This window comes from Bombina bombina, chromosome 5, assembly GCF_027579735.1.
Source record: "Bombina bombina isolate aBomBom1 chromosome 5, aBomBom1.pri, whole genome shotgun sequence".
Taxonomy (NCBI): Eukaryota; Metazoa; Chordata; class Amphibia; order Anura; family Bombinatoridae; genus Bombina; species Bombina bombina.
In genome coordinates, this window is record NC_069503.1 from 14,230,168 (window position 1) to 14,257,236 (window position 27,069).

Below are 27,069 nucleotides of genomic sequence, written 5' to 3' on the forward strand. Positions count from 1 at the left end.
GGGTGTACTGTCCAAGCATCTTTTTCCATCTCCCGGTTCCTAAAAATTATCTCTGAGTTTCTAAAATCAATGCCATACCTGTACTGGATTATTCAAAAGGATGGCATATGTGGTGTTTCCTGCTGTTGTTTCTGTTGAGTGTCCTGGACCCGCTTATAAAAAGGCTGAAGGAGAACTACGTGTACTGGGTGTCCAATCATTTATTTTGTTCAATTTCCCGGTTCCTATAAATTATCTCCGGGTTTCTAAAATCAATGCCGTACCTTTACTCTATTGTTCAAAAGGATGGCCTATGTCCTCTTTCCTGCTGTTGTTTCTGTTGAGTGTCCTGGACCCTCTTATAAAAAGGCTGAAGGAGAATGATGTGTACTGGGTGTGTCCAATCATTTTTTTTTTAAATTTCCCGGTTCCTAAAAATGATTTCCGGGTTCCTAAAATGGATGCCATACCTGTACTGGATTGTTCAAAAGGATGGCACGTGGTGTTTCATGCTGTTGTTTCTGTTGAGGGTCCGGGACCCTCGTATAAAAAGGCTGAAGGAGAACGAAGTGTACTGGGTGTCCAATCATGTTTCTTTTTAAATTTCCCGGTTCCTCTAAATTATCTCCGGGTTCCTAAAATCAATGCCATACCTGTACTCTATTGTTCAAAAGGATGGCATATGTGGTGTTTCCTGCTGTTGTTTCTGTTGAGGGTCCTGGACCCTTGTCTAAAATGGCTGAAGGAGAACGAAGTGTACTGGTTGTCCAAGCATCTTTTTCCATCTCCCGGTTCCTAAAAATTATTTCCGGGTTCCTAAAATGGATGCCATACCTGTACTGGATTGTTCAAAAGGATGGCATATGTGGTGTTTCATGCTGTTGTTTCTGTTGAGGGTCCAGGACCCTCGTATAAAAAGGCTGAAGGAGAACGAAGTGTACTGGGTGTCCAATCATGTTTCTTTTTAAATTTCCCGGTTCCTAAAAATTATCTCCGTGTTCCTAAGATCGATGCCATACCTGTACTCTATTGTTCAAAAGGATGGCATAGGTGGTGTTTACTGCTGTTGTGTCTGTGGAGGGTCCTGGACCCTCGTCTACAAAGGCGGAAGGAGAACGACCTGTACTGAGTGTCAAAGCACGTTTTTTTTTTCAATATTCCCGGTTCTTCTAAATTATCTCTGGGTTCCTCAAATCAATGCCATACCTGTACTCTATTGTGCAAAAGGATGGCATATGTGGTGTTTCATGCTGTTGTGGCTGTTGAGGGTCATGAGCCATTGTATAAAACGGCTGAAGGAGAACGACCTGTACTGCCTTGCTGCTCCTTTTAGGCAGACCAGCTCATTGCATACATGCCCACAGACTCTGTAACAGATGCCTCTTTTAGGGAGAGGTGCAGCCATAATGCAGGGTCATGTCTTGTTGATTTATTTGGTGCGGCTAATCATGCAGTCCATATAGCCCTCCCACCATTAGGGGTTGTAACAGGTATTAAACTAATAAGAACAGTACTACCGAAATAAACCTACTTAACATGGTTCCAAGAGCGCATGTTTTATTGTTGTACTTTGTTAGGCTAATCATGATGGCCATGTAGACCTCCCCCGAGAGGTGGCAGTAACAGGGATGAAAGTGCTAAGAATAGTATTACTTTATACAACCGAGTTAGCCATGGGTCCCAGTCCAAGACCGCATGTGTTGTTGATTTATTTGGTGCGGCTAATCATGCAGGCCATATAGCCCTGCCACCATTAGGGGTTGTAACAGGTATTAAACTAATAAGAACAGTACTACCGAAATAAACCTACTTAACATGGTTCCAAGAGCGCATGTTTTATTGTTGTACTTTGTTAGGATAATCATGATGGCCATGTAGACCTCCTCCGAGAGGTGGCAGTAACAGGGATGAAAGTGCTAAGAATAGTACTGCTTTACACAACCGAGTTAGCCATTGGTCCCAGTCCAAGACCGCATGTCTTGTTGATTTATTTGGTGCGGCTAATCATGCAGGCCATATAGCCCTGCCACCATTAGGGGTTGTAACAGGTATTAAACTAATAAGAACAGTACTACCGAAATAAACCTACTTAACATGGTTCCAAGAGCGCATGTTTTATTGTTGTACTTTGTTAGGATAATCATGATGGCCATGTAGACCTCCCCCGAGAGGTGGCAGTAACAGGGATGAAAGTGCTAAGAATAGTACTACTTTACACAACTGAGTTAGCCATGGGTCCCAGTCCAAGACCGCATGTCTTGTTGATTTATTTGGTGCGGCTAATCATGCAGGCCATATAGCCCTCCCACCATTAGGGGTTGTAACAGGTATTAAACTAATAAGAACAGTACTACCAAAATAAACCTACTTAACATGGTTTCAAGAGCCCAAGTTTTATTGTTGTACTTTATTAGGCTAATCATGATGGCCATGATGTAGACCTCCCCCGAGAGGTGGCAGTAACAGGGATGAAAGTGCTAAGAATAGTACTACTTTACACAACCGAGTTAGCCATGGGTCCCAGTCCAAGACCGCATGTCTTGTTGATTTATTTGGTGCGGCTAATCATGCAGGCAATATAGCCCTCCCACCATTAGGGGTTGTAACAGGTATTAAACTAATAAGAACAGTATTACCGAAATAAACCTACTTAACATGGTTCCAAGAGCGCATGTTTTATTGTTGTACTTTGTTAGGCTAATCATGATGGCCATGTAGACCTCCCCGAGAGGTGGCAGTAACAGGGATGAAAGTGCTAAGAATAGTATTACGTTACACAACCAAGTTAGCCATGGGTCCCAGTCCAAGACCGCATGTGTTGTTGATTTATTTGGTGCGGCTAATCATGCAGGCCATATAGCCCTGCCACCATTAGGGGTTGTAACAGGTATTAAACTAATAAGAACAGTACTACCGAAATAAACCTACTTAACATGGTTCCAAGAGCGCATGTTTTATTGTTGTACTTTGTTAGGCTAATCATGATGGCCATGTAGACCTCCCCGAGAGGTGGCAGTAACAGGGATGAAAGTGCTAAGAATAGTATTACGTTACACAACCGAGTTAGCCATGGGTCCCAGTCCAAGACCGCATGTGTTGTTGATTTATTTGGTGCGGCTAATCATGCAGGCCATATAGCCCTGCCACCATTAGGGGTTGTAACAGGTATTAAACTAATAAGAACAGTACTACCGAAATAAACCTACTTAACATGGTTCCAAGAGCGCATGTTTTATTGTTATACTTTGTTAGGATAATCATGATGGCCATGTAGACCTCCCCCGAGAGGTGGCAGTAACAGGGATGAAAGTGCTAATAATAGTACTACTTTACAAAACCGAGTTAGCCATGGGTCCCAGTACAAGACCGCATGTCTTGTTGATTTATTTGGTGCGGCTAATCATGCAGGCCATATAAACCTCCCACCATTAGGGGTTGTAACAGGTAGTAAACTAATAAGAACAGTACTAAAGAAATAAACCTACTTAACATGGTTACAAGAGCGCATGTTTTATTGTTGTACTTGGTTAGGATAATCATGATGGCCATGTAGACCTCCCCCGAGAGGTGGCAGTAACAGGGATGAAAGTGCTAAGAATAGTACTACTTTACACAACCGAGTTAGCCATGGGTCCCAGTCCAAGACCGCATGTCTTGTTGTTTTATTTGGTGCGGCTAATCATGCAGTCCATATAGACCTCCCACCATTAGGGGTTGTAACAGGTATTAAAAAATAAGAACAGTACTACTGAAATAAACCTACTTAACATGGTTTCAAGAGCCCAAGTTTTATTGTTGTACTTTGTTAGGCTAATCATGATGGCCATGATGTAGACCTCCCCTGAGAGGTGGCAGTAACAGGGATGAAAGTGCTAATAATAGTACTACTTTACACAACCGAGTTAGCCATGGGTCCCAGTCCAAGACCGCATGTCTTGTTGATTTATTTGGTGCGGCTAATCATGCAGGCCATATAGACCTCCAACCATTAGGGGTTGTAACAGGCATTAAACTAATAAGAACAGTACTACCGAAAAAAACCTACTTAACATGGTTACAAGAGCGCATGTTTTATTGTTGTACTTTGTTAGGATAATCATGATGGCCATGTAGACCTCCCCCGAGAGGTGGCAGTAACAGGGATGAAAGTGCTAAGAATATTACTACTTTACACAACCGAGTTAGCCATGGGTCCCAGTCCAAGACCGCATGTCTTGTTGTTTTATTTGGTGTGGCTAATCATGCAGGCCATATAGACCTCCCACCATTAGGGGTTGTAACAGGTATTAAACTAATAAGAACAGTACTACTTAACACAACATAGTTACCATGGGTCCCAGCCCGCATGTCTTGTGGTTATATTTGGTGAGGGTAATCAAGCAGGCCGTATAGACCTCCCCCGATAGGGGGAGTTACAGGGATTAATGTGCTAAGAAAAGTACAACTTAACACAACCTAGTTAACATGGGTCTCAGACCGCATGTCTTGTTGTTATATTTTGGTAGGGTAATCATTCAGGCCATATAGACCTCCCACGATAGGGGGAGTTACAGGGATGAAAGTGCTAACAGTAGTACTACTTAACACAACCTAGTTACCATGGGTCACAGACCATCTGTTTTGATGTTATACTTTGTCAGGGTAATCATGCAGGCCATATAGACCTCCCTTGATAGGGGGAGTAACAGAGATTAAAGTGCTAAGAATAGTACTACTTAACACAACCTAGTTACCATGGGTCCCAGACCGCATGTTTTGTTGTTATACTTTGTCAGGGTAATCATGCAGGCCATATAGACCTCCCCCGATAGGGGGAGTAACAGGGATTAAACTGCTAAGAACAGTACTACTTAACACAACCTAGTTACCATGGGTCACAGACCACATGTTTTGTTGTTATACTTTGTTAGGGTAATCATGCAGGCCATATAGACCTCCCACGATAGGGGGAGTTACAGGGATGAAAGTGCTAACAGTAGTACTACTTAACACAACCTAGTTACCATGGGTCACAGACCATCTGTTTTGATGTTATACTTTGTCAGGGTAATCATGCAGGCCATATAGACCTCCCTTGATAGGGGGAGTAACAGAGATTAAAGTGCTAAGAATAGTACTACTTAACACAACCTAGTTACCATGGGTCCCAGACCGCATGTTTTGTTGTTATACTTTGTCAGGGTAATCATGCAGGCCATATAGACCTCCCCCGATAGGGGGAGTAACAGGGATTAAACTGCTAAGAACAGTACTACTTAACACAACCTAGTTACCATGGGTCACAGACCACATGTTTTGTTGTTATACTTTGTTAGGGTAATCATGCAGGCCATATAGACCTCCCCCGATAGGGGGAGTAACAGGTATTAAAGTGCTAAGAATAGTACTAATATAAACACAACCTAGTTACCATGGGTCACAGACCGCGTGTCTTGTTGTTATACTTTGTCAGGGTAATCATGCAGGCCATATAGACCTCCCTTGATAGGGGGAGTAACAGGGATTAAAGTGCTAAGAATAGTACTAATATAAACACAACCTAGTTACCATGGGTCCCAGACCGCATGTTTTGTTGTTATACTTTGTCGGGGTAATCATGCAGGCCATATAGACCTCCCCCGATAGGGGGAATAAGAGGGATTAAACTGCTAAGAACAGTACTACTTAACACAACCTAGTTACCATGGGTCACAGACCGCATGTCTTGTTGTTATACTTTGTCAGGGTAATCATGCAGGCCATATAGACCTCCCCCAATAGGGGGAGTAAGAGGGATTAAAATGCTAACAGTAGTACTACTTAACACAACCTAGTTACCATGGGTCACAGACCATCTGTTTTGATGTTATACTTTGTCAGGGTAATCATGCAGGCCATATAGACCTCCCTTGATAGGGGGAGTAACAGAGATTAAAGTGCTAAGAATAGTACTACTTAACACAACCTAGTTACCATGGGTCCCAGACCGCATGTTTTGTTGTTATACTTTGTCAGGGTAATCATGCAGGCCATATAGACCTCCCCCGATAGGGGGAGTAACAGGGATTAAACTGCTAAGAACAGTACTACTTAACACAACCTAGTTACCATGGGTCACAGACCACATGTTTTGTTGTTATACTTTGTTAGGGTAATCATGCAGGCCATATACACCTCCCCCGATAGGGGGAGTAACAGGTATTAAAGTGCTAAGAATAGTACTAATATAAACACAACCTAGTTACCATGGGTCCCAGACCGCATGTTTTGTTGTTATACTTTGTCAGGGTAATCATGCAGGCCATATAGACCTCCCTTGATAGGGGGAGTAACAGGGATTAAAGTGCTAAGAATAGTACTAATATAAACACAACCTAGTTACCATGGGTCCCAGACCGCATGTTTTGTTGTTATACTTTGTCGGGGTAATCATGCAGGCCATATAGACCTCCCCCGATAGGGGGAATAAGAGGGATTAAACTGCTAAGAACAGTACTACTTAACACAACCTAGTTACCATGGGTCACAGACCGCGTGTCTTGTTGTTATACTTTGTCAGGGTAATCATGCAGGCCATATAGACCTCCCCCAATAGGGGGAGTAAGAGGGATTAAAATGCTAACAATAGTACTACTTAACACAACCTAGTTACCATGGATCCCAGACCGCATGTTTTATTATTATACTTTTTCAGGGTAATTATATATCTATCAAATCTATCTATTTATCTTCTATCGATTCTATCTAACTATCAATCTATGTATATCTATCTAACTATCAATTCTATCTATATCGTGTCCGGACTATTTTGAGACAGGCACTTGTGTTTTTGACAAATTTGAAGTAGGAGGACAGACCAATCATCTTATTCCATCTCCCTGTTCCAAAAATGCAGGCCATATAGACCTCCCCCGATAGGGGGAGTAACAGGTAGTAGTAAACTGCTAAGAATAGTACTACTTAACACACCACGGGTCCCAGACCGCATGTCTTATTGTTATACTCTGTCAGGGAAATTATATATCTTTCAAATCTATCTATTTATCTATCAAATCTATCTAACTATCAATCGTATCTATCAAATGTATATTGCATCTATTGATCGATGTAATTCGTATTTATAAAATGTATATTGCATCTTTTGATCGATGTAATTCGTATCTATCAAATGTATATTGCATCTATTGATCTATGTAATGTGCATCTATCATATGTATATTGCATCTATTGAGTTATGTAATCTATGTATCTATCTATCAAATCTATCTATCTTGTGGTTGTGCAAATGGACTGTTTGCGGTTGTTTGCGGTGCGTTACACAGGGAGTTTGCTCTGTCACTGTGAAGCGGGTGTAACCCTTACACTACCTGATAGATACAACATCATAACTGATGTTTTAAAGCACGTTATTGCAAACAATTTATTAATGTTAGGTGATTAAGGCCCTTTATGGCTTAAAAGCAGACTCTGCATAAACTATGTAATTTTCCTTGGGAGTTTTGCCATGGATCCCCCTCCGGCATGCCACAGTCCCGGTGTTAGTCCCCTTGAAACAACTTTTCCATCACTATTGTGGCCAGAAAGAGTCCTTGTGGGTTTTAAAGTTTGCCTGCCTATTGAAGTCAATGGCGGTTTGCCGGTTCGCGAACAGTAACAGAAGTTCGAGTCCGCCGTTCGTGAACTGAAAATTTTAAGTTCGCAACATCACTATTTAATACAAAGGGCTCGGTGTATTAAGCAGCGGATGCAGCTTTATAGTCTGCTTTCTGCAGTGAAAGAGGCAGCAGTCAGTCATCCGAGGTATCCAAAACCATTCGAATGCACATATATAAATTTTAATCAATAAATAGTAGAGTATGTTTCTATATGTTTAGCACAAAATAGCAAGAGCACTACACTGGTAAGAAGGAACGCTCAATTTAGTGTTTGAATATGTAAAAATTCTAATTATTTAGTATCTATGTATCCCTCTATATGTATGTATTTGTATACAAATATATATTTTTAATTATATACAGACTTATATTTTTAATGGGTATATGTGTATATACCTTATGAGCTTGAGTGCTTGTGCATAGAAACACACTAGTTACAAATGTAGTCTGTACCCACAGAAGGATAGAGACTGAAAGAATGCCCTTGGGTAGCACTTCTGTTCCCAAAAGAGAGGTTATAATTGAATGGAAACTTCAATAATTACCAATCAAAACCAAAGGGTTGATGGGGGAAATTAAAACATAACTTTTATTACCTCTATACTAGATAAAAAATATATGTGTGAATGTGTGCACTTTAAAAACACATAACAGCTCGACCAATAATGGGGATAGCTTAAAGTATCTTGTAGGTAAATTACCTAGGACCTAAAATACTGCAGGGATATGCAAGTATTGAGTATTGTAAATCTGTCAAATAAATAATATACTCATATCCATCAGAGTTGCGCACCAACAGGGGATTCAAAATTCCCTCATACAATTATTAACTTATGAGATTGAGAGACCGTATATAGAATGTGTATTAGTTGGATAAAGGGATTGTTTGAGAGAATATATCTGATGGGGCGATATTGGTTTCTATCTCTTGTTCATCTTCCCTTAGATATTAAAACTATCCCACAGTGGTTGGCAATTATTAGTATAGGGGCTTATATCTCTGTAGAATAATCCTGAATACCGTATTGAATTACACTTATTTTGGGCAATGCCATGGGGGGTAGGCTTCTCTAGATATGAGCCATTCACTCCTTCAATTGGAATACTGAGTCCCAAGTAGTTATAGGTTCTAAATACGGATTAATCTCAATTCTTATTTCTGATCACTCATATTACAGTAAATTATACTCTTTAAACACATATGGAGTAAATGATAAATATTTATTATTCCATTTTATTGTTTAATGGATTTTGTCAATGGTTAGAATTAACTAATTATATGCACATATGTTTAGAGTATAATTAGACTGTTGTTTCAACATATATTATTTGTAGATTTAATTGTTGTATACCGTGCAGCGGTGCTTGGTGTACTTTGACACAATTTATCTTAAGAGAATAAGGATTTGTGTTTTAATCAATAGTAGTATTCATGTTTCACCGGTTTTGAACTACAGTGATTATGATCTAAGTTAACATTGATGGATAGTTACTGTTGTAACTGAGAGGATTGCAATTTGTGACATATGTTATCAGGCTGTACTAATCGGCTACTGTATCTAATAGCCTTGCACAAAGGTTTAGTTAATACTGTTACATTTATAGTCGCTCACAGATTACAAATATTAGTGAACTGCTTTTGGTTGCAGCTGTCACCTCTTATATTATGGTTTTTCAGGTATAATGCTTAAGATAGCTTATGTGAGACAAACTCACCGCTGTCAAGTATACTCCACCAAAATACCTAGCCTCTAAAGTTTACGGAATTCAGTTTTAATATATGAAAAGCACTGTTGTAGATATTAAGCCCAATAGTTTGCTCCAGATTGCGTATAGCAATGCTTTTAAATTAAAAAATGGTTTGCAGATAAATTTCAAGTGCTCTATTTCTATTTTCTAACAGCCCACACAAATACACATGCCTGCAACTAGCCATTTTAACGGTCAAATATACGTAGTAATATTGCCAATGCAATGGCTAAAGCAGCCAAAGTGAGTGACTAGCCGTTATGGCTTTTTAACATTATTGAGTAACTCGCCCTTGACATATGCCACTATCAATTTGAGATAATACTTAAGATACTAGTATGGTCCTTAAAATTAACCAAGTCACTACTATATCAGTCAACTAATTCAAGTTTGTTATGCCATTAAAGAGAACTATACAGGGTATTAACAGATACCCATCCCTAACATGTTTCGCCGATAGCGTTTCGGCTTTTTCAAAGGTCTTATCTAGTATAGAGGTAATAAAAGTTATGTTTTAATTTCCCCCATCAACCCTTTGGTTTTGATTGGTAATTATTGAAGTTTCCATTCAATTATAACCTCTCTTTTGGGAACAGAAGTGCTACCCAAGGGCATTCTTTCAGTCTCTATCCTTCTGTGGGTACAGACTACATTTGTAACTAGTATGTTTCTATATGTATCTGATTCCTAGGAATTACATGTTTGTTTCTCTTTCTGTATAGTGTCTTCCTATTGGTCTGTTGCCTGCTCAGTTATATTTACTATGTTCCTGCTTTGTTTATTCAGGTATCACTTTATGGAACCATGAAGCTTTGAGAGAGGATGTGGTATCAGCATCCCAAGAGGAAACATCATGTGAATTTATAACATCTGATACTGTTTCAGACAAATCATCTGCTATGAATATTAATGCATCATTGGAGGCCAGTTTCCTTTCTGGCCTGGTAAGCGTTTCTGGATCAGCTACTTACATGAACGATACTAAGAGATCTAGAAACCAAGCCAGAGTGGCTCTGAAATACTCAAGAACCACAAAGTTTGAGCAGCTGAGTATGAACCATTTAGGTACCAAGAACATGGCTTACCCTGATGTGTCTGACAAAGGGACAGCCACTCATGTAGTCACTGGTATATTATATGGTGCACAGGCTTTCTTTATATTTGATCGAGATGTGTCCATATCAGAAAACACTCAGGATATACAAGGAAATCTCCTAGCCATGATAAAAACAATACCCCAAATTTCAGTTGGAGGGCAGGGGTCTCTATCAATGAATGATAAAGGAAGAGAACAGGTTAATAAGATTACTTGTACGCTTCATGGTGACTTTGCGCTAGACAGGAACCCAGTAACATTTGAAGATGCCATTAGAACCTATAGAAGCCTCCCAAAGTTACTGGGAGACAATGGGGAAAAGGCTGTACCTGTGAGAGTCTGGTTGTATCCCCTGAATAAACTGGATACTAAAGCTGTCCAGTTAGTTAGAGATATCAGTAAGAATCTTGTCTTAAAAACAGAAAGTGTTGTCCAAGAAATGGCAGATGTGGACATGCAATGTTATGATCTGATGAGACATCCGGCTGCAGAAACCTTCCCAGATATCAAGAAGAAAATCACTCAGTTTATCGAGCTTTGTAAGCAGTTTACTCTCATCTTTAAAAATCAACTTGCACAAACCTTACCCTCAGTCCGTAGTGGTGCATTAGAGGAGGTGGCACTAGTGGACATATTAACTAGTGTAGAACAATCTCCATTTGGAAAGGTCCATATTAAAGATTTTTTAACCCTAAAAAAACAGGAGTTGGAAGTTGTGGAATATTATATGAGTATATTACCAAATATGCCAATTTTAGCAAATAATGATGCACTAAGTAAATTTGTAGCTTCTTCAGTAAATCAGTATGTAGTGTGTTACAATTTTTCATTACTATATAAGGAGGAGCCATATCTATGTGACCTTAGTCATTGTTTCCAAACTCATCAACAGAAGTCTGAAAATAATGTCTATGAGAAAAAGAAAATCATGCCATGGTTCAAGGTCACTGATACCTCTGAAAAGATAACACAATATATGGAAGCATTTAAACATTTTTCAAACGTCAATGCTTCTACTGATAAGATTAAATATATTATCGCATCAGTTCCAGACCAACATTACCTTGGAGTTTCCATATACCTGTATGATAACCATGAGTTAGTGAGTACCCAGTTTGAGCCTCCAGTTAAACCTCATCTGCCTGTTATCAAAAGTAAAACCCATAATAGTGTGGAACTTGTCCTCAAACCTGCTGATTTTGGAAAGAATTTTATAAAAAGTTATAGCATAGAATACAGATGTCCTAAAGATGAGAGCTGGACCATTGTAAGAACAGAGGACGCTAATGAGACAGTCACAATCAGAGGACTGAAACCTAACTCAATATACCAAATTAGATACTCTTCTGTTTGTATTTTAGGAATTAGTGAGACTAGTGAGGTTCTAAATGAAGTGAGGACATGTGCAACAAGCCCACCTGAAGCAATAAAAGTTACTGCTGGGTCATCCACACTTATATTACATTGGAAGGAACCTGCAGCAATTGGAGATGGAGTCACAGTAGCGGATTATGTAGTTGAATATAAAGAAGATGTTGATAATGGACAACAGGGTTGGCTTAAAAAACAATTAGGAAAAAAAGAAGAAAAATATATTATTGAGGGACTTATACCAATGGCACATTACCTAATCCGTGTGTCAGCTAAATGTGGGGACGATGGGCTCGGCCATCCAAGTGATGAAATACATTTTTCAACACTAAAAGAGCACATTAAACATGTACTAGTTAAGAAAAGTAGTTTGTTAAAAAATGAAAAACCTTCAGTATATCAGCTAGCAATCAATCCCTGTGAAAAACCTTATCAACAATACAGCTTAGGGGAGATGAACACGTCTAAGACAAATAAAGTGATATTGTTAATAGGAGCCACGGGTACAGGAAAGACAACACTGATCAATGGAATGGCCAACTACATCCTGGGAGTAGACTGGGAAGACAACTTTAGATTTAAACTTGTACATGAGGTAACAAATAAGTCTGAAGCTCATAGCCAAACTTCTCTTGTCACAGCGTATCAGATGAATCATGAAGATGGATACACAATTCCTTACACACTCACCTTGATAGACACCCCAGGATTTGGAGACACTCGTGGTATAGAACATGACAAAAAGATTACGGAAGCCATCCGTGCGTTCTTTACAAATGACGGCAACATTGACCATATCGATGCAGTGTGCTTTGTAGTTCAGTCTTCTTTGGCTCGTTTAACATACACACAAAAATATATTTTTAATTCAGTGTTTTCCATCTTTGGAAAGGATATCAAGGACAATATACTGATTCTTATAAACTTCTCAGATGGACAGAGACCCCCAGTACTGGAGGCTATAAAAACTGCTGACATCCCCTACTCTCAGGACAGCAAAGGGGACCCTGTTCACTTCAAGTTTAATAATTCAGCTTTGTTTGCTAATAATCAGACAAGTGATATAAGTTTTGATAAGATGTTCTGGGACATGGGCAAACACAGTATGGGACAATTCTTTAAATCATTAGCTCAAAAGACAACTCAAAGCCTTACACTTACCAAGGAAGTTCTAAAAGAAAGGAAGGAACTTGAGGTCACCCTACAGGCTTTACACCCACAGATCAAGTCTGGGCTGGCACAGCTAGAAGCAATAAGACAAACAGAAGTAGCTTTGCAGCAGCACAAAAGTTTAATGGAAGCCAATAAAGATTTTGAGTTTGAGATAACAGTAACTGTACCAAGGCAGGTAGACAAAGGGAGTGGTTTCATAACTAACTGCCAGCAGTGTAACTTCACATGTCACAATGATTGTGCATATGGGGATGACAAAATGAAAGTAAAATGTTGTGCTATGACAAATGGTTATTGTACAAAATGTCCTAATAAATGTGTCTGGTCTGTTCATTTCAACCAAAAGTACAGGTGGATATATGAGGAGCGAAAAGAGAAGAGAACTTATGAAGAGATAAAAAAGAATTTTAAAAAAGCTTCTGGGGAGGTGATGACTGCAGTAAATATATTCACAAAACTAAATGATGATTATAAAATTGTGAAACAAAATGTGTTTAATCTGATAAACCAAGCATCACAGAGTCTGAAGCGTCTTCATGAAATTGCCTTGAGACCTGACCCACTGACAACCACGGAATACATCGACCTGATGATAAAGTCTGAGAAGCAGGAAGCTAAAGCCGGATATCAGGAGAGGATCCAGTCACTGACTGATGTCAAAGAGACAGCCGAGCTTATAAAGAAGATTGAGAAGGGTGAATCTTTGTTACCAGAGGATGAGGATAAACTTCCTAAAGGTGTAATGCAAGGCCTAGTAAAGTCTGGTATAGGTTTTCTAAAAACTGCTTATAATACATTTACCACATCTCTTAGCACTTCCAAAAATGAAGGAAAACAGTTTACCAACTAATACACTTGGTAAAACACATACGTAGGTATCTGAACAAACTGTTTTAGTGCAGACAAATGTAACATGCTTCAGCAGATACCTGACATTCATACATACCTTGTTTTTTTGTTAACGATAGAACTATTATTTACTTAGTTATCCAGATTTGCATCCCACTTTGCCTCATAAATAATGCAATATTTTATTTGCCTGAACTAGACTGAAATCCCTAAATAAGAGAGAGATGTATAAATATATGTATAAAGCAATCCTATCCAGCACTTTGACCACAAGAATATATAAGGATACATTAAAGGAAAATAATACTCCAAACCAATTATATAATACCAAACAAACATATTGTTCATTGCTAAACCAAGATAAATAAAGGTTAATGATTGTATAAAGCTTAGATAGAATGCAATTATACATATAGCTAAAGAACTATCACCTAGATTACGAGTAGTGCGTTATGAGGGAAAAAGCAACGTTATGGCCCATAACGCTGCTTTTTCACTAACACCGGTATTACGAATCTTGTAGGTGTAGGTGTACCGCACACCTTTTTGGCCGTCACGCAACATCAGTACTGCACTTTTCAATAAGGCCTTTTTCAATGGGATTTCCATAGCGCTGGTATTACAAGTTTGCCTGGGAGGCCAACAAGTGATCGGTACACCCTATACCGACAAGATCCTGTACCGCCATCTGAAGTCAGTAGCTATGAATTTTACGTTACACAGCTGTACCTTAAAATTTATAACTAAAGATTTAAAAAGTACACTAACACCTATAAACTACCTATTAACCCCTAATCTGCCGCTCCGCTCACCGCCACTATTAAAATTTATTAACCCTTATTCCACCTCTCCGCGAAATCGTCGCCACTATAATAAACCTATTAACCTGTAAACCGCCGCCCTCCCGCATCGCAAACACTATTTAAATATTATTAACCCCTAATCTGCCATCCGCCCACACCGCCGCTATAATAAGCCTATTAACCACTAAACCGCAAGTCCACCCACAACGAAATATACTAAAATAAACTATTAACCCCTAAACCTCTGGCCTCCCACATCACTAACTCTACATAAATATATTAACCCCTACACCTAACCCTAACGTAACCCTAACCCTAAGCATAACCCTAATGTAACCCTAAGTCTAACCATAACCCTAACACCCCCTAACTTAAATATAATTAAAATAATGCTAAACAAACCTTACAATTATTACCTAAATAATTCCTATTTAAAACTAAATACAAACTTACCTGCAAAATAAAACATAAGCTAGCTACAATATTACTAATAGTTATATTGTAGCTATCTTAAGATTTATTTTTATTTAACAGGTAAGTTTGTATTTATTTTAACTAGGTAGACTAGTTAGTAAATAGTTATTAACTATTTACTAGCTACCTAGTTAAAATAAATACAAAGTTACCTATAAAATAAAACATAACCTGCCTTACACTAAAACCTAACATTACAATAAAATAAAATAAATTAAATTAATAAAATACAATGTACTAAATTACAAAAAATTAAACACTAAATTACAAAAAATAAAAAACAAAATGATCAAAAATAAAAACGAATTACTCCTAATCTAATAGCCATATCAAAATAAAAAAGCCCCCCCCCCCCCAATAAAAAACCCTAGCCTACACTAAACTGCCAATAGCCCTTAAAAGGGCCTTTTGCTGGGCATTGCCCCAAAGATAACAGCTCTTTTACATAGCAATAAAAAATACAAACACCCCCCCAACAGTAAAACCCACCAACTACACAACCAACCCCCCCAAATAAAAATCTATCTAAATAAACCTAATCTAACCATTGCCCTTAAAAGGGCATTTGGATGGGCATTGTCCTTAAAAGGGCATTCAGCTCTTTTACGAATTGCCCAAACCCTAAGCTAAAAATAAAACCCACCCAAAAAACACTTAAAAAAACACTCCAAACGATCATCCAGCAGGCGAAGTCCTCATCCAAGCGGCCAGAAGTCTTCATCTAGATGGCGTCTTCTATCTTCATCCATATGGCGCGGAGCGGGTCTATCTTCAAGACATCCGGCGGGGAGCATCCTCTTCTTACAGTCGCTGCTGTGGACTGAAGTTTCCCTTTAAGTGACATCATCAAAGATGGTGTCCCTTACATTCCTACGATTGGCTGAAAGAATTATATCAGCTAATAGGAATTAAAGGGCAAAAAATCATATTGGCTGTTGCAAACAGCCAATAGGATTGAGCTTTCATCCTATTGGCTGATCCAATCAGCCAATAGGATTTTTTCCCCTTTAATTCCTATTGACTGATAGAATTCTTTCAGCCAATAGTAATGTAAGGGACGCCATCTTTGATGACGTCACTTAAAGGGAAACTTCCGTTTACGGCGGCGACCATAAGAAGAGGATGCTCCGTGCCGGATGTCTTGAAGATGGACTCGCTCCGTGCGGGATGGATGAAGATAGAAGATGCCATCTGGATGAAGACTTCTTGCCGTTTGGATGAGGACTTTGCTGACTGGATGAGGATGGATGTCCGGACTTTGAAAACTGTAAGTGGATCGTCGGGGGTTAGTGTTAGGTTTTTTAAAGGGTTTTTTGGGTGGGTTTTATTTTTAGCTTAGGGTTTGGGAAATTGGTAAAAGAGCTCAATTCCCTTTTTAAGGGCAAGGCAAAATAGCTAAATGCCCTTTTAAGGGCAATGCTCATCCAAATGCCCTTTTCAGGGCAATGGTTAGATTAGGTTTATTTAGATAGATTTTTATTTGGGGGGCTGGTTGTGTGGGTGGTGGGTTTTACTGTTGGGGGGTGTTTGTATTTTTATTGCTATGTAACAGAGCTGTTATTTTTGGGGCAATGCCCCACAAAAGGCCCTTTTGGCAGTTTAATGTAGGCTAGGTTTTTTTTTTATTGGGGGGGGGGGCAATTTTGAAAGGGCTATTAGATTAGGAGTAATTCATTTTTATTTTTGATAATTTATTTTTTTATTTTTTTGCAATTTAGTGGGGTTTTTTTTTTAATTTATTACATTGTATTTTGTTAATTTATTTTATTGTATTGCAATGTTAGGTTTTAGTGTAAGGCAGGTTAGGTTTTATTTCACAGGCAAGTTTGTATTTATTTTAACTAGGTAGTTAGTAAATAGTTAATAACTATTTACTAACTAGTCTACCTAGTTAAAATAAATACAAACTTACCTGTGAAATAAAAATAAAACCTAAGATAGCTACAATATAACTATTAGTTTTATTGTAGCTAGCTTAGGTTTTATTTTATAGGTAAGTATGTATTTAGTTTTAAATATGAATTATTTAGTTAATAATTGTAAGTTTTATTTAGATTTATTTCAATTATATTTAAGTTAGGGGGTGTTAGGGTTAGGGTTAGACTTAGGCTTAGGGTGATGTTAGGGTTATGGTTATGCTTAGGGTTACGTTAGGTTTAGGGGTTATATATTTATTTAGTGTTAGTGATGTTGGAGGCCAGAGGTTTAGGGGTTAATAACTTTAGTATAGTGGCGGCGACATTGGGGGTGGCAGATTAGGGGTTAATATGTGTAGGTAGGTGGATGCAATGTTAGGGCCAGCAGATTAGGGTTTAATAAATTTATGTAGGGGTGGCAATGTTGGGGGCGGCAGATTAGGGGTCAATAACTGTAATGTTGGTGGCGGCGATGTTGAGGGCAGCAGATTAGGGGTTAATAACATTATGTAGGTGGCGCTGATGTTGGGTTGGCAGATTAGGGGTGTTTAGACATGGGGTTTATGTTTTAAACATACTTTTTTTGCCATAGACATCAATGGGGCTGCGTTACTGAGCTTTTCATTCCGCGACCGCAGGTGTTAGGCTTTTTTTTTTGTCGGCTCTCCCCATTGATGTCTATGGGGAAATTGTGCACGAGCACGTAACAGCAGCACTTGTTTTTTGTGTGGTATGGAGCTCAATGCAACCATATCGCCCGCACTAGCCTGCTTTTTCTAAACTTGTAATAACAGAGCTATAGGGGAGTGAAATAACGCAAAAAAATTTGCGGAATTTCCCTATAGTGCTCAAAACTTGTAATCTGGCTGAATTATGATCTATTGGATAAGAGTGAGTATATTGCCAACCTCCTATTAGTCCCATGTGTATTACTGAGACCATGGACTATGGGGACGATTTAACCATGCCTTTCAGACAGGATATGCTGTAGCGTATCATGTCTGCCAGACATCTCATTTAACATTGCCCAAGCAGTTCTAGTGAACTGCTTGTGCAATGCTGTCCCCTGCAAATTTGCGGCCAATCATTGGTCCCTCCTTGACAACAACAAGATGAGGACACCAGGGCTTATGGTTACAACATTGAGATACAACTAACACAATCCTTACTGCAGCAATGCTCACCTGGCAGCCTACAGTTACAGCTTATTTCACCCATAATGCTTTTCTCTTGTAGCTCATGTGTTAATAATTTATGGTATCATTGATGCTTATGATGATTTATTGATGTTTCAGTATTCACTTGCACTGATTATTTCTCCTCATTAGTAAAATAAAATGTAATCATAACAATAAGCAAAGAGTCTTTTTTTATAAAACATTATCACATCCTAAACTTTATCTGACATAAATGGTTAAAGATGATTTGTGTTTCTAACAACTGCTTGGCTTTAGAAATGCATTGCTATCTGAAAGACAAGGAGTTAAATAGTTTATTCCATCACCAGACACCTGCACTGGACATGAGCAAACTCAGTATGGGAACATTCTTTACATCATTAAACCAAATGACAACTAAAAGTCTAAGACTGACTAAGGAAGTTCTTAAAGAAAGGAAGGAGCTTGAGGTCACCCTACAGGCTTTACACCCACAGATCAAGGTTGGGCTTGTAAAACTGGATGAAGTCAGGAAAATAAAGGTAGCATTACAGCAGAACAGAGATCTAATGGAAGCCAATAAGAATTTTGAGTTTGAGGTAACAGTAACTATACCAGTACAGGAAGCCATAAGTGATCATTTTATAACTAACTGCCAGCAATGTCACTTCACCTGTCACTATCCTTGTATGATTGCTGATGACAGCCAGAAACATGGATGTGCAGCTATAACCAATGGGTATTGTACAGTTTGCCCTAATAAATGTGTCTGGTCTGTTCATTACAACCAAAAGTACAAGTGGAAATATGAGGAGAAAAAGGAGAAAAGAAATTATGAAGCCATAAAAAAGAATTATGAAAAAGCTTCTGGAGAGGTCATGACAGCAGAAAATGTATTTAAAAAGCTACATAATGACTATTGTGGTGTGAGACAAGCGGTGCTGAATCTGATAGAGAAATCTGCACAGAGTCTGAAAAGACTTTGTGATATTGCTTTAAGACCAGATCCAATGAAAACCACAGACTATATTGACCTGATGATAGAGTCTGAGAAGCAGGAATCTAAACCAGGATATCAGGAAAGGATCCAATCATAGACCGATGTCAGAGAGACAGCCAAGATAGTATAAAAGATTGAGAGGGGTGAACCATTACTGCCAGAGGAAGAGGAACATCACAGTAAAAGTACATTGCAAGGGGTTGCAAACTATAGCAATAAGGTGGTTCATTATTTTAGCAATTAGATTACCTGTGATTGCCCCTTGTATGTAAAGGAAGAAACTGACATCAGGGGCGTATAATAGAGATGTGTAACTGTTTTAACAAAACAAAATCCAAATCAATTCACAAAGATATTTAAAGAAATTATCATTATTCATTTGTTTCCTTAAGGGGTTAATACTTACCTTAACGTGATCTGTAGAGCGCACTTACCCCATCCTCTTCTTGCCAGAGCCCTGGGTGCACTAACAGCAGGAGTAGCGCTCTCGGTTCCCAAGACCTGCACTAATAGCCGAGCGCGCTAAGCCTCCTGTTAGCATGGCCGGTGCTCTGGCAAGAAGAGGATCAGGTTAGCGCGCTCTCCAGATCATGTTAAGGTAAGTATTAAACTCTTAAGGAAACAAATAAACACTAATGATTTCATTAAATGTCTTTGTGCATTGATTTGGATTTTGTTTTATTAAAACAGATACACATCTCTATTATGCGCCCCTGTTGTCAGTTTCTTCCTTTACATACAAGGAGCAATCACAGGTAATCTAACTCCTAAAATAGTTTCTAGTATCACACATATTGCAAATATCCTTTGCTTCTTGAAGATAAATATTCTAGTGCTAGTTACTCTATAACGCTACAGCACATTTCTAATCCAACATTTCTTACTTTAATCTCATTAACATGTCTTAATCAGTATAAATTATTTTAAGCTTCATAAAAGGACATTCAAAAGGACATGACAGTCAAAATGTCTCTTTTGTGATTCAGACAGAGCATAGATTTTTAAATAAAAGTTTCCAATTGACTTCTACTATCAAATAGAGTTACCTAGGTAGGTGTTTGGAGCACTACATTGCAGGAAATAGTACTTACACCAACACCCCAGGAATGTGTCTGGATCTGGTGCTTGAGTGTCACCCTGCAGTAATATTAATTTAAATCCCTGAAATAAACTGGCTTCTAGCACCAGATGTATTAAATAGCTGGCCAAGAAATAGCTTCCTTGGGGACCCAATGTTCACGGTAATCACGGCATTTCTATCAATAATACATATAACTAGAAATTAATAACCAAATATAAGCAATTTCTATATCTCGGCCTATATCCTGGGTAATACTGACCAGTGAAGAACCTCTCCCCAAAGGGCCTGGACAGAACCACCACTCCCCTAATTTACCGATAAAGGTAATCCTCAGGCACCTCCTAATTTACTGATAAAGGTAATCCTCAGGCACCTCCCTTTCCTCTTCCTAGAGATATCCAGTCAAAAAAGATGGACTAAGAAAAAGTGTTATAGTGGCCCATTTATCAAGCTCCATAAGGAGCTTGTGGGCCTGTGTTCCTGGCAAGTCTTCAGACTCCCCAGAAACACCAGTTATGACCTGATGAGGCGGACAGGAATCGCCGGAAATCAACCTGATCGAGTACGATTGGGTTGATTGACACCCCCTGCTGGCAGCTCATTGGCCGTGAGTCTGCAGGGGGCGGCGTTGCACCAGCAGCTCTTGTGAGCTGCTGATGCAGTGCTGAATACGTAGAGCGTATTGTTCTCCGCATTCAGCAAGATATTGCGGACCTGATCCGCACTGTCGGATCAGGTCCGCAAGACCTTTAATAAATAGGCCCCATAGAGTCTGGTAAGTATACCCAGGATATAGGCCAAAATATAGAAATTGCTTATATTTGGTTGTTAATTTCTAGTTATCTTGGCTTTCCCTGGTAATAGTTACCAGTGAAAAGAGTATAAAGAACCTCTCCACAAAAGGCGTTGATAGAACCACCACTCCCCTAATTTACCGATAAAGGTAATCCTCATGCACCTCCCTTTCCTCTTCCCAGAGATGTCCAGTCAAAAATGGTGGGCTAAGAAAAAGGGTTATGGAGTCTGGTAAGTATTACCCAGGGATATAGGCCAAATTATAGAAATTGCTTCTATTTGGTTGTTAATTTCCAGTTATCTTGGCTTTCCCTGGTAATAGTTACCAGTGAAAATAGTATAAAGCAATACACAATAAAAGATGGGTGGGAAAAATTACTATCAACGTTGAGCAGTAGCAGATCGGCAAATGTCAAACCTAAAAGGAAACAAATTATTTGAACAAATCTCAACACTATTCAAAAAATGATCACCTTCTACCTAAATACTAAATAAATAGTCCTTAACGGGACATTAAATAATTTGGGATGGTAATATAAAATTATTTATTTTGTCCCCTTTTACGGCAATTCCATTTTAAAATTGTGATCTTTTCAGTTCCTGTTAGAAATGGAAGTGCAGAACACTGTTATATAACTCGCAGAAACAATCTAGTCACTATTGCATTCCTCTCCTTATTCTGACTCATCCATTTGAGAGGCACATGATCTGTGATCAACCTGAATTTCCTTCCTAACAAATAATACAGAAGAGACTCTAAAGCCGACATAATAGCTAAACATTATTTTTCAACAATATTGTAATTTTTCTCTTGTTGGTTTAATTTTTTACTAAGAAATAATACAGGATACTTCTCCCCTTGGTACACTTGGGAAAGAACAGCCCCCACACCAACATCAGAAGCATCAGTCTGCACTATAAAAACTTTTAAAAAAAAATCTGGAGTTACCAAAACTGGATAGGCACACAGGACATCTTTCAAATGCTTAAAAGCCTTATCTGCTGTTGTAAACAATTTAACCATCACTGTTGATTTTGCTTTTGTAAGATCAGTTAAAGCAACAGCTATCATAACAAAATCTAGAATGAACCTTCTAAAATATCCAGTCATGCACAAAAAAGCTCTAACTTGTTTCTTAGTTAGGGGCTTGGGCCTGTTTTATATGGCTTCTATTTTAGTTACCTGTGGCTTAACTAATCCTCTCCCAATTGTATATCCCAAGAACTTAGCTTCCTCTAAACCAATGGTACATTTTGGAGGATTTGCAGTTAAACCAGCAGATAAAATTGAGTCAAGAACTGCCTAAACCTTTGGAAGATGTGATTCCCAATCTGTATTATAAATATTTACAACATCAATATAAGCTGCAGCATAACGATTGTGGGGCTTTATAATTCTATCCATCATTCTCTAAAATGTTGCAGGAGCACCATGTAACCCAAATGGCAATATTGTATACTGAAACATCCTATCTGGAGTTGAAAAAGCAGTTTTTTCATTTGCCTGGTCTGTGAGGGGTACCTGCCAATAGCCTTTAGTTAAATACATTGTTGTGAACAAATATGCTTTTTCTGGTGTTTCTATTAGCTCATCAACTCTAGGCATTGGGTATTAAACTTTTAAACAAATTTAATTTGTGATAATCTTTACAAAATTGTAAAGTACCATCCGGTTTAGGAACTAACACAATTGGACTGCTCCAATCACTGTGTGATTCCTCAATCACCACAAGTTTAACATTTTTTCCACCTCCAATTTAGGCTTCAGGAACTCTATAGGATTTAAGGTAAACTTTTTTCCTGGTTCTGTAACTATGTCATGTTTAATCACATTAGTCCTCCCTGGCATCATGGAAAAAACCTCTTTGTTCCTTCTAATAAAGTCCTTGACCTCTTGTTTTTGATGCACAGATAAGGTTTCCGAAACATTTACCCCTGGCTCAGTAACCGGTCCTTCCAGCGCTTCAGTAAGTTAATGTGAGATATCTGCTCGGGTGCTCAGGTTTTCTTTTCCCTGGCTGATTCACCTTATAGTTAACATCACCCACCTTTTCAATTATCTCATATGGGCCCTGCCAAGCAGCCAAAAATTTATTTTCTACTGTACAGACTAAAACTAGTACCCTGTAACCCGGCTGAATCACTCTAACCCTAAAATTATATATATGATTATATAGCTGTGTTTTAGTGCTTCTTGGGCTTTTCCCATATATTTTAACTATGGGCATGACAGCCTCCATTTGATCCTGCATTTGAGTTATATGCTGAATAACACTTCTATAGGGTGTAGTTTCCTGTTCCCATGTCTCTTTAACAATGTGAATTATATGGATGTCGACCATATAAAAGTTCAAAAGGTGAAAACCCTGTTGAGGCCTGAGGAACTTCCCTGATAGAAAACATTAAATAAGGCAACAAAAGGTCCCAATTTTTTCCATCCACATCAATTTCCTTCCGTAACATACTCTTTGGAGTCTTATTGAACCTCTTTACAAGCCCATCAGTTTAACGGTGATATACTGAGGTTTTCAGATGATTAATATAGAGCAGTTTACACAATTCTTTTGTGACCTTAGACATAAAAGGAGTCCCTTGATCTGTCAAAATTTCCTTGGGTATACCCACTCTACTAAACTACTAAACTCTACTAAACATAAGAATAAGTTCCTTTGCTATAAATTGTGCAGAACTATTATGTAGGGAAACTGCCTCTGGCTGACTTCACTAGTGGATGGCACATCAATAATTGTTAAAGGCACTAATAGACAACAAATATCCTTAGTGGTGAGCATTTATCAGGCACTTGGGACATGAACACCCCTGGCCAGTAAAACCTTCTAAGGGCCATTTCTTTAGTTTTTTGAATTAGCAGGTGCCCCCCTAGTATATGACTATGTGCAAGATTTAACACAGTATTACGAAAAACCTGAGGTACCAACAACTGTTTAACAATATCTGTGTCCTTTTTGCCTGCTCTGTATAGCAGGTTTTTATTTACTTCAAAGTGAGAATAAGGTAATGGATTTTCTGACTGTGAAATAACACCAGTTAGAACCCGGAAATAAATTATTGCTTCAGCAATTAACCTCAAAATCTATTAAATTATTATTACTTTCTGTACTAACATCTAGTTCATTATTCTGGATAGGCTGTTCTCCTATCAATACTGGCATAGAACAATAAGTTGTACCTTTACTGTTTTCTTCTTCCAAATCAGTTCCAGGAAAAGGAAACACAAAATCCTCATTAATTGTATTGTATTTGGACTCCTTAGCTGAATTTACTATTAATGCCCATAATTCTAAAAATGTAGGAAAATCTTTTCCTATCACCACCTAATGGGCTATTTTGGGTACTTCACCTACCCGAGTGTTTTAAAGAACCACATTGTGTTTCAAAATTTACATCAGCTGTAGAATATTCATGTTTATCACTATGAACACAAAGAATACCCATTTTATGTATATGATTTATAATCACATCAGGTACTATAGATTTTGCCACTAATGTAACCATACTACTTGAATCAAGTAATATTTTACACATTCTACCATTTACAGTCACCAAACACATGTGAGAGACATCACTATTATCAGGATTAATACAGTTAGACAGAAATGAGTGTGGCCCTGTGTTATAACTATAGACTATCAGTTCATCTTTAAGGGCACAGTCTCTGGCAACATGACCAACCTCATTACACTTAAAACATTTAATACTATAATTAGATTTCCTTCCAGGTTGGTTATATTTAAATGTTCCTTTAGCTCCCAGAGGAGTGTCCCTTGTATCTTGCAAATATAACCGCTGGTCTCTCACCCCCTTTTCTCCTTGAACAGTCTTTCCAGTTCTTGTACAGTTCTGGGAAATAGGAGAGGAGGGTAAATCTGCTGGAGGTAGATGAAAAACTTATCCTGCTGCAATAAACCTTTCCACTAAAGCAATCAACTGGTCCACCGCTTGACCCATTGATGCAGGGAAGCAGGAAATACTTGTTGAAAATGATCCATCACCAATAACTCCACAATCCTATTAGTGGAGTTAACCTCTGGTTGCAGCCATTGGCAAGGTGAATGAGGTCAAACATCTGTGATCTTAAAGCTTTATCAAATGCATAACTCCAAGAGTGGAATCTTTGTGCACGTACTGCAGAAGTCACTCCTAGGTGTGCCAGGATCTCAGCCTTCAGCTTGTCATAGTCACTGGCTTGCTCCGGCTGTAGGTCATAGTAGGCCTTTTGAGGTTCTCCACTTAAAACTGTGCAAGTATGCTTGCCCACTTAGCTGCTGGCCATCCTTCTCTTTCCGCTGTTCTCCAAAAGGCAAGAAGGTACGCCTCAACATCATTAACTGCAGACATCTTTTGAATATAGTGACTAGCTCATATAACTTTAGAGCCTTGACAGTCACCATTAGGTTTAGAGCTCAGCCTCTCAGATATAGCATGAATCTCTTGCCGCAAGGTGCATGTAGCGTTCTGTTGTTCCTCACAAACCTTCCTGAATGTTTCTGCTTGAATTGTGACCATCTGTTGCACCAGCACTTTAATACTCTATTTCTCTGTTTTTGCCATAATCATAGAGTTCTCTGTTTGTGCTAACACCAACTTCTGCAGAACTGCACTGTTTTCAGCAGCTCTTCTATTGGCCTCCTGTTGCACAGCGGTAGACTGAATCAGTGCTTTAATAACTTTCTCCATGTGCTTGCAAATTATAAAACCCACAGACATAAAATGTGGCGGTCCCCCTTCTCCACCATATGTAACAAGGATCTTTGGCAACCACTGTCCTCTAGGGTTTATTTGCAATAAAGAACAATCCAGTTAAAGTTTAAAAAAAAAAATTCTTCCAAAACAGTTCGTTCACAGGTAAGGCAAAAAGGATCAGGTTAATTCCCTGCACAAGCTTTCAAAACAGCAAGTTTCTGTCTGTAGCAGCACAAATGTCCTTTAAAGAAATATAGCAGCAAAAAGTAATCCAGCAAAACTTTCACTATATAATATTTTTACCACAGAACACATCAGGCCTCCTGCCTGGCTGTAATCTACTTAGCTAGAGAAATGCTTCCCTTTTAAACCCTAGGAGCAGTAATCATGAGCCACACCTGAGTTTAATTGTCTCTAACAGCTGTAAGGTATTCACATGTAAAAAACTCTATCACTTCCCTGGGAATTCTTAGCAATATGGTGAAGTAAAATTTATCAAACTTGGCCTAATATATAATCCCTCTATCACCAAAACCAGACTTTCTGTCACAATGCTCTCAGCAATCCAGCCTGCTGTACTCCGGGAAGCTGGAACAACAAGATCCAGAGACCCTCCAACAACCCAACCAGATGGCAGAAAGCTCAAACGCAGTGAAGCAGTTCAAGTTAAAACACGTTTTTTTATGAAAATGTAAAAATAACCAAATGTCGAGCGAGGGTATGTTAGCTCACCCTCTTGATGCTCTGCAAAGTGTTTCCTGGTGTATCTGGAATCCCATTGAGTAAGCCCTTAAATATACAACTCCTACCAATAAGGTTGAGATTAACCCCTGAGGGTATATACACAGTGATCGTTAACCTTCGTCTGACCGGGTATATTATTAATCCCAAAAAGATCCTATGTGAGTAATTAATTAAACATAAAAATACAAGTGGTGTCCACAAAGCCCCAGAAAATATATAAGTTAAAATATCAGTAAATACAATAACAATGCGCCTCATGTAAAATAGTATAAGAACTTGCTCACTCAGTTATGATGTTGTATCCAATGCATATGATAAGGTGTCAACCATAGATTGAGTTGCGTGTCACTGGCACACCTACTCACTACTCATTAGATTACACAACTTTTATAATAGTGGACCGTCTACATGATGAGAAAGCTGTTACTCCCTGGCTATCAGGATGTGTAATACTCTGTAATGTAAACATCTGATATCATGATCGTAATAAGGTTTGTGTGTGCACTCACTCTGCAGTAAGAAACAATGATAATGTGATTTAAAA

General features: G+C 38.6%; 1 protein-coding gene across 1 annotated transcript in view; it reads left to right on the top strand.

Annotated features, from left to right (window-relative positions):
* LOC128659695 (uncharacterized) overlaps nucleotides 1–15,791 on the top strand; it is a 304,258-nt gene extending 288,467 nt beyond the window's left edge. Inside the window, exon 7 of the mRNA XM_053713266.1 lies at nucleotides 10,149–15,791. Within this exon, the coding sequence (XP_053569241.1) occupies nucleotides 10,149–13,852 (3,704 nt within the window). The 3' untranslated portion in view covers nucleotides 13,853–15,791. The remainder of the gene's footprint in view (nucleotides 1–10,148) is intronic.
* The last annotated feature ends 11,278 nt before the right edge of the window (nucleotides 15,792–27,069 follow it).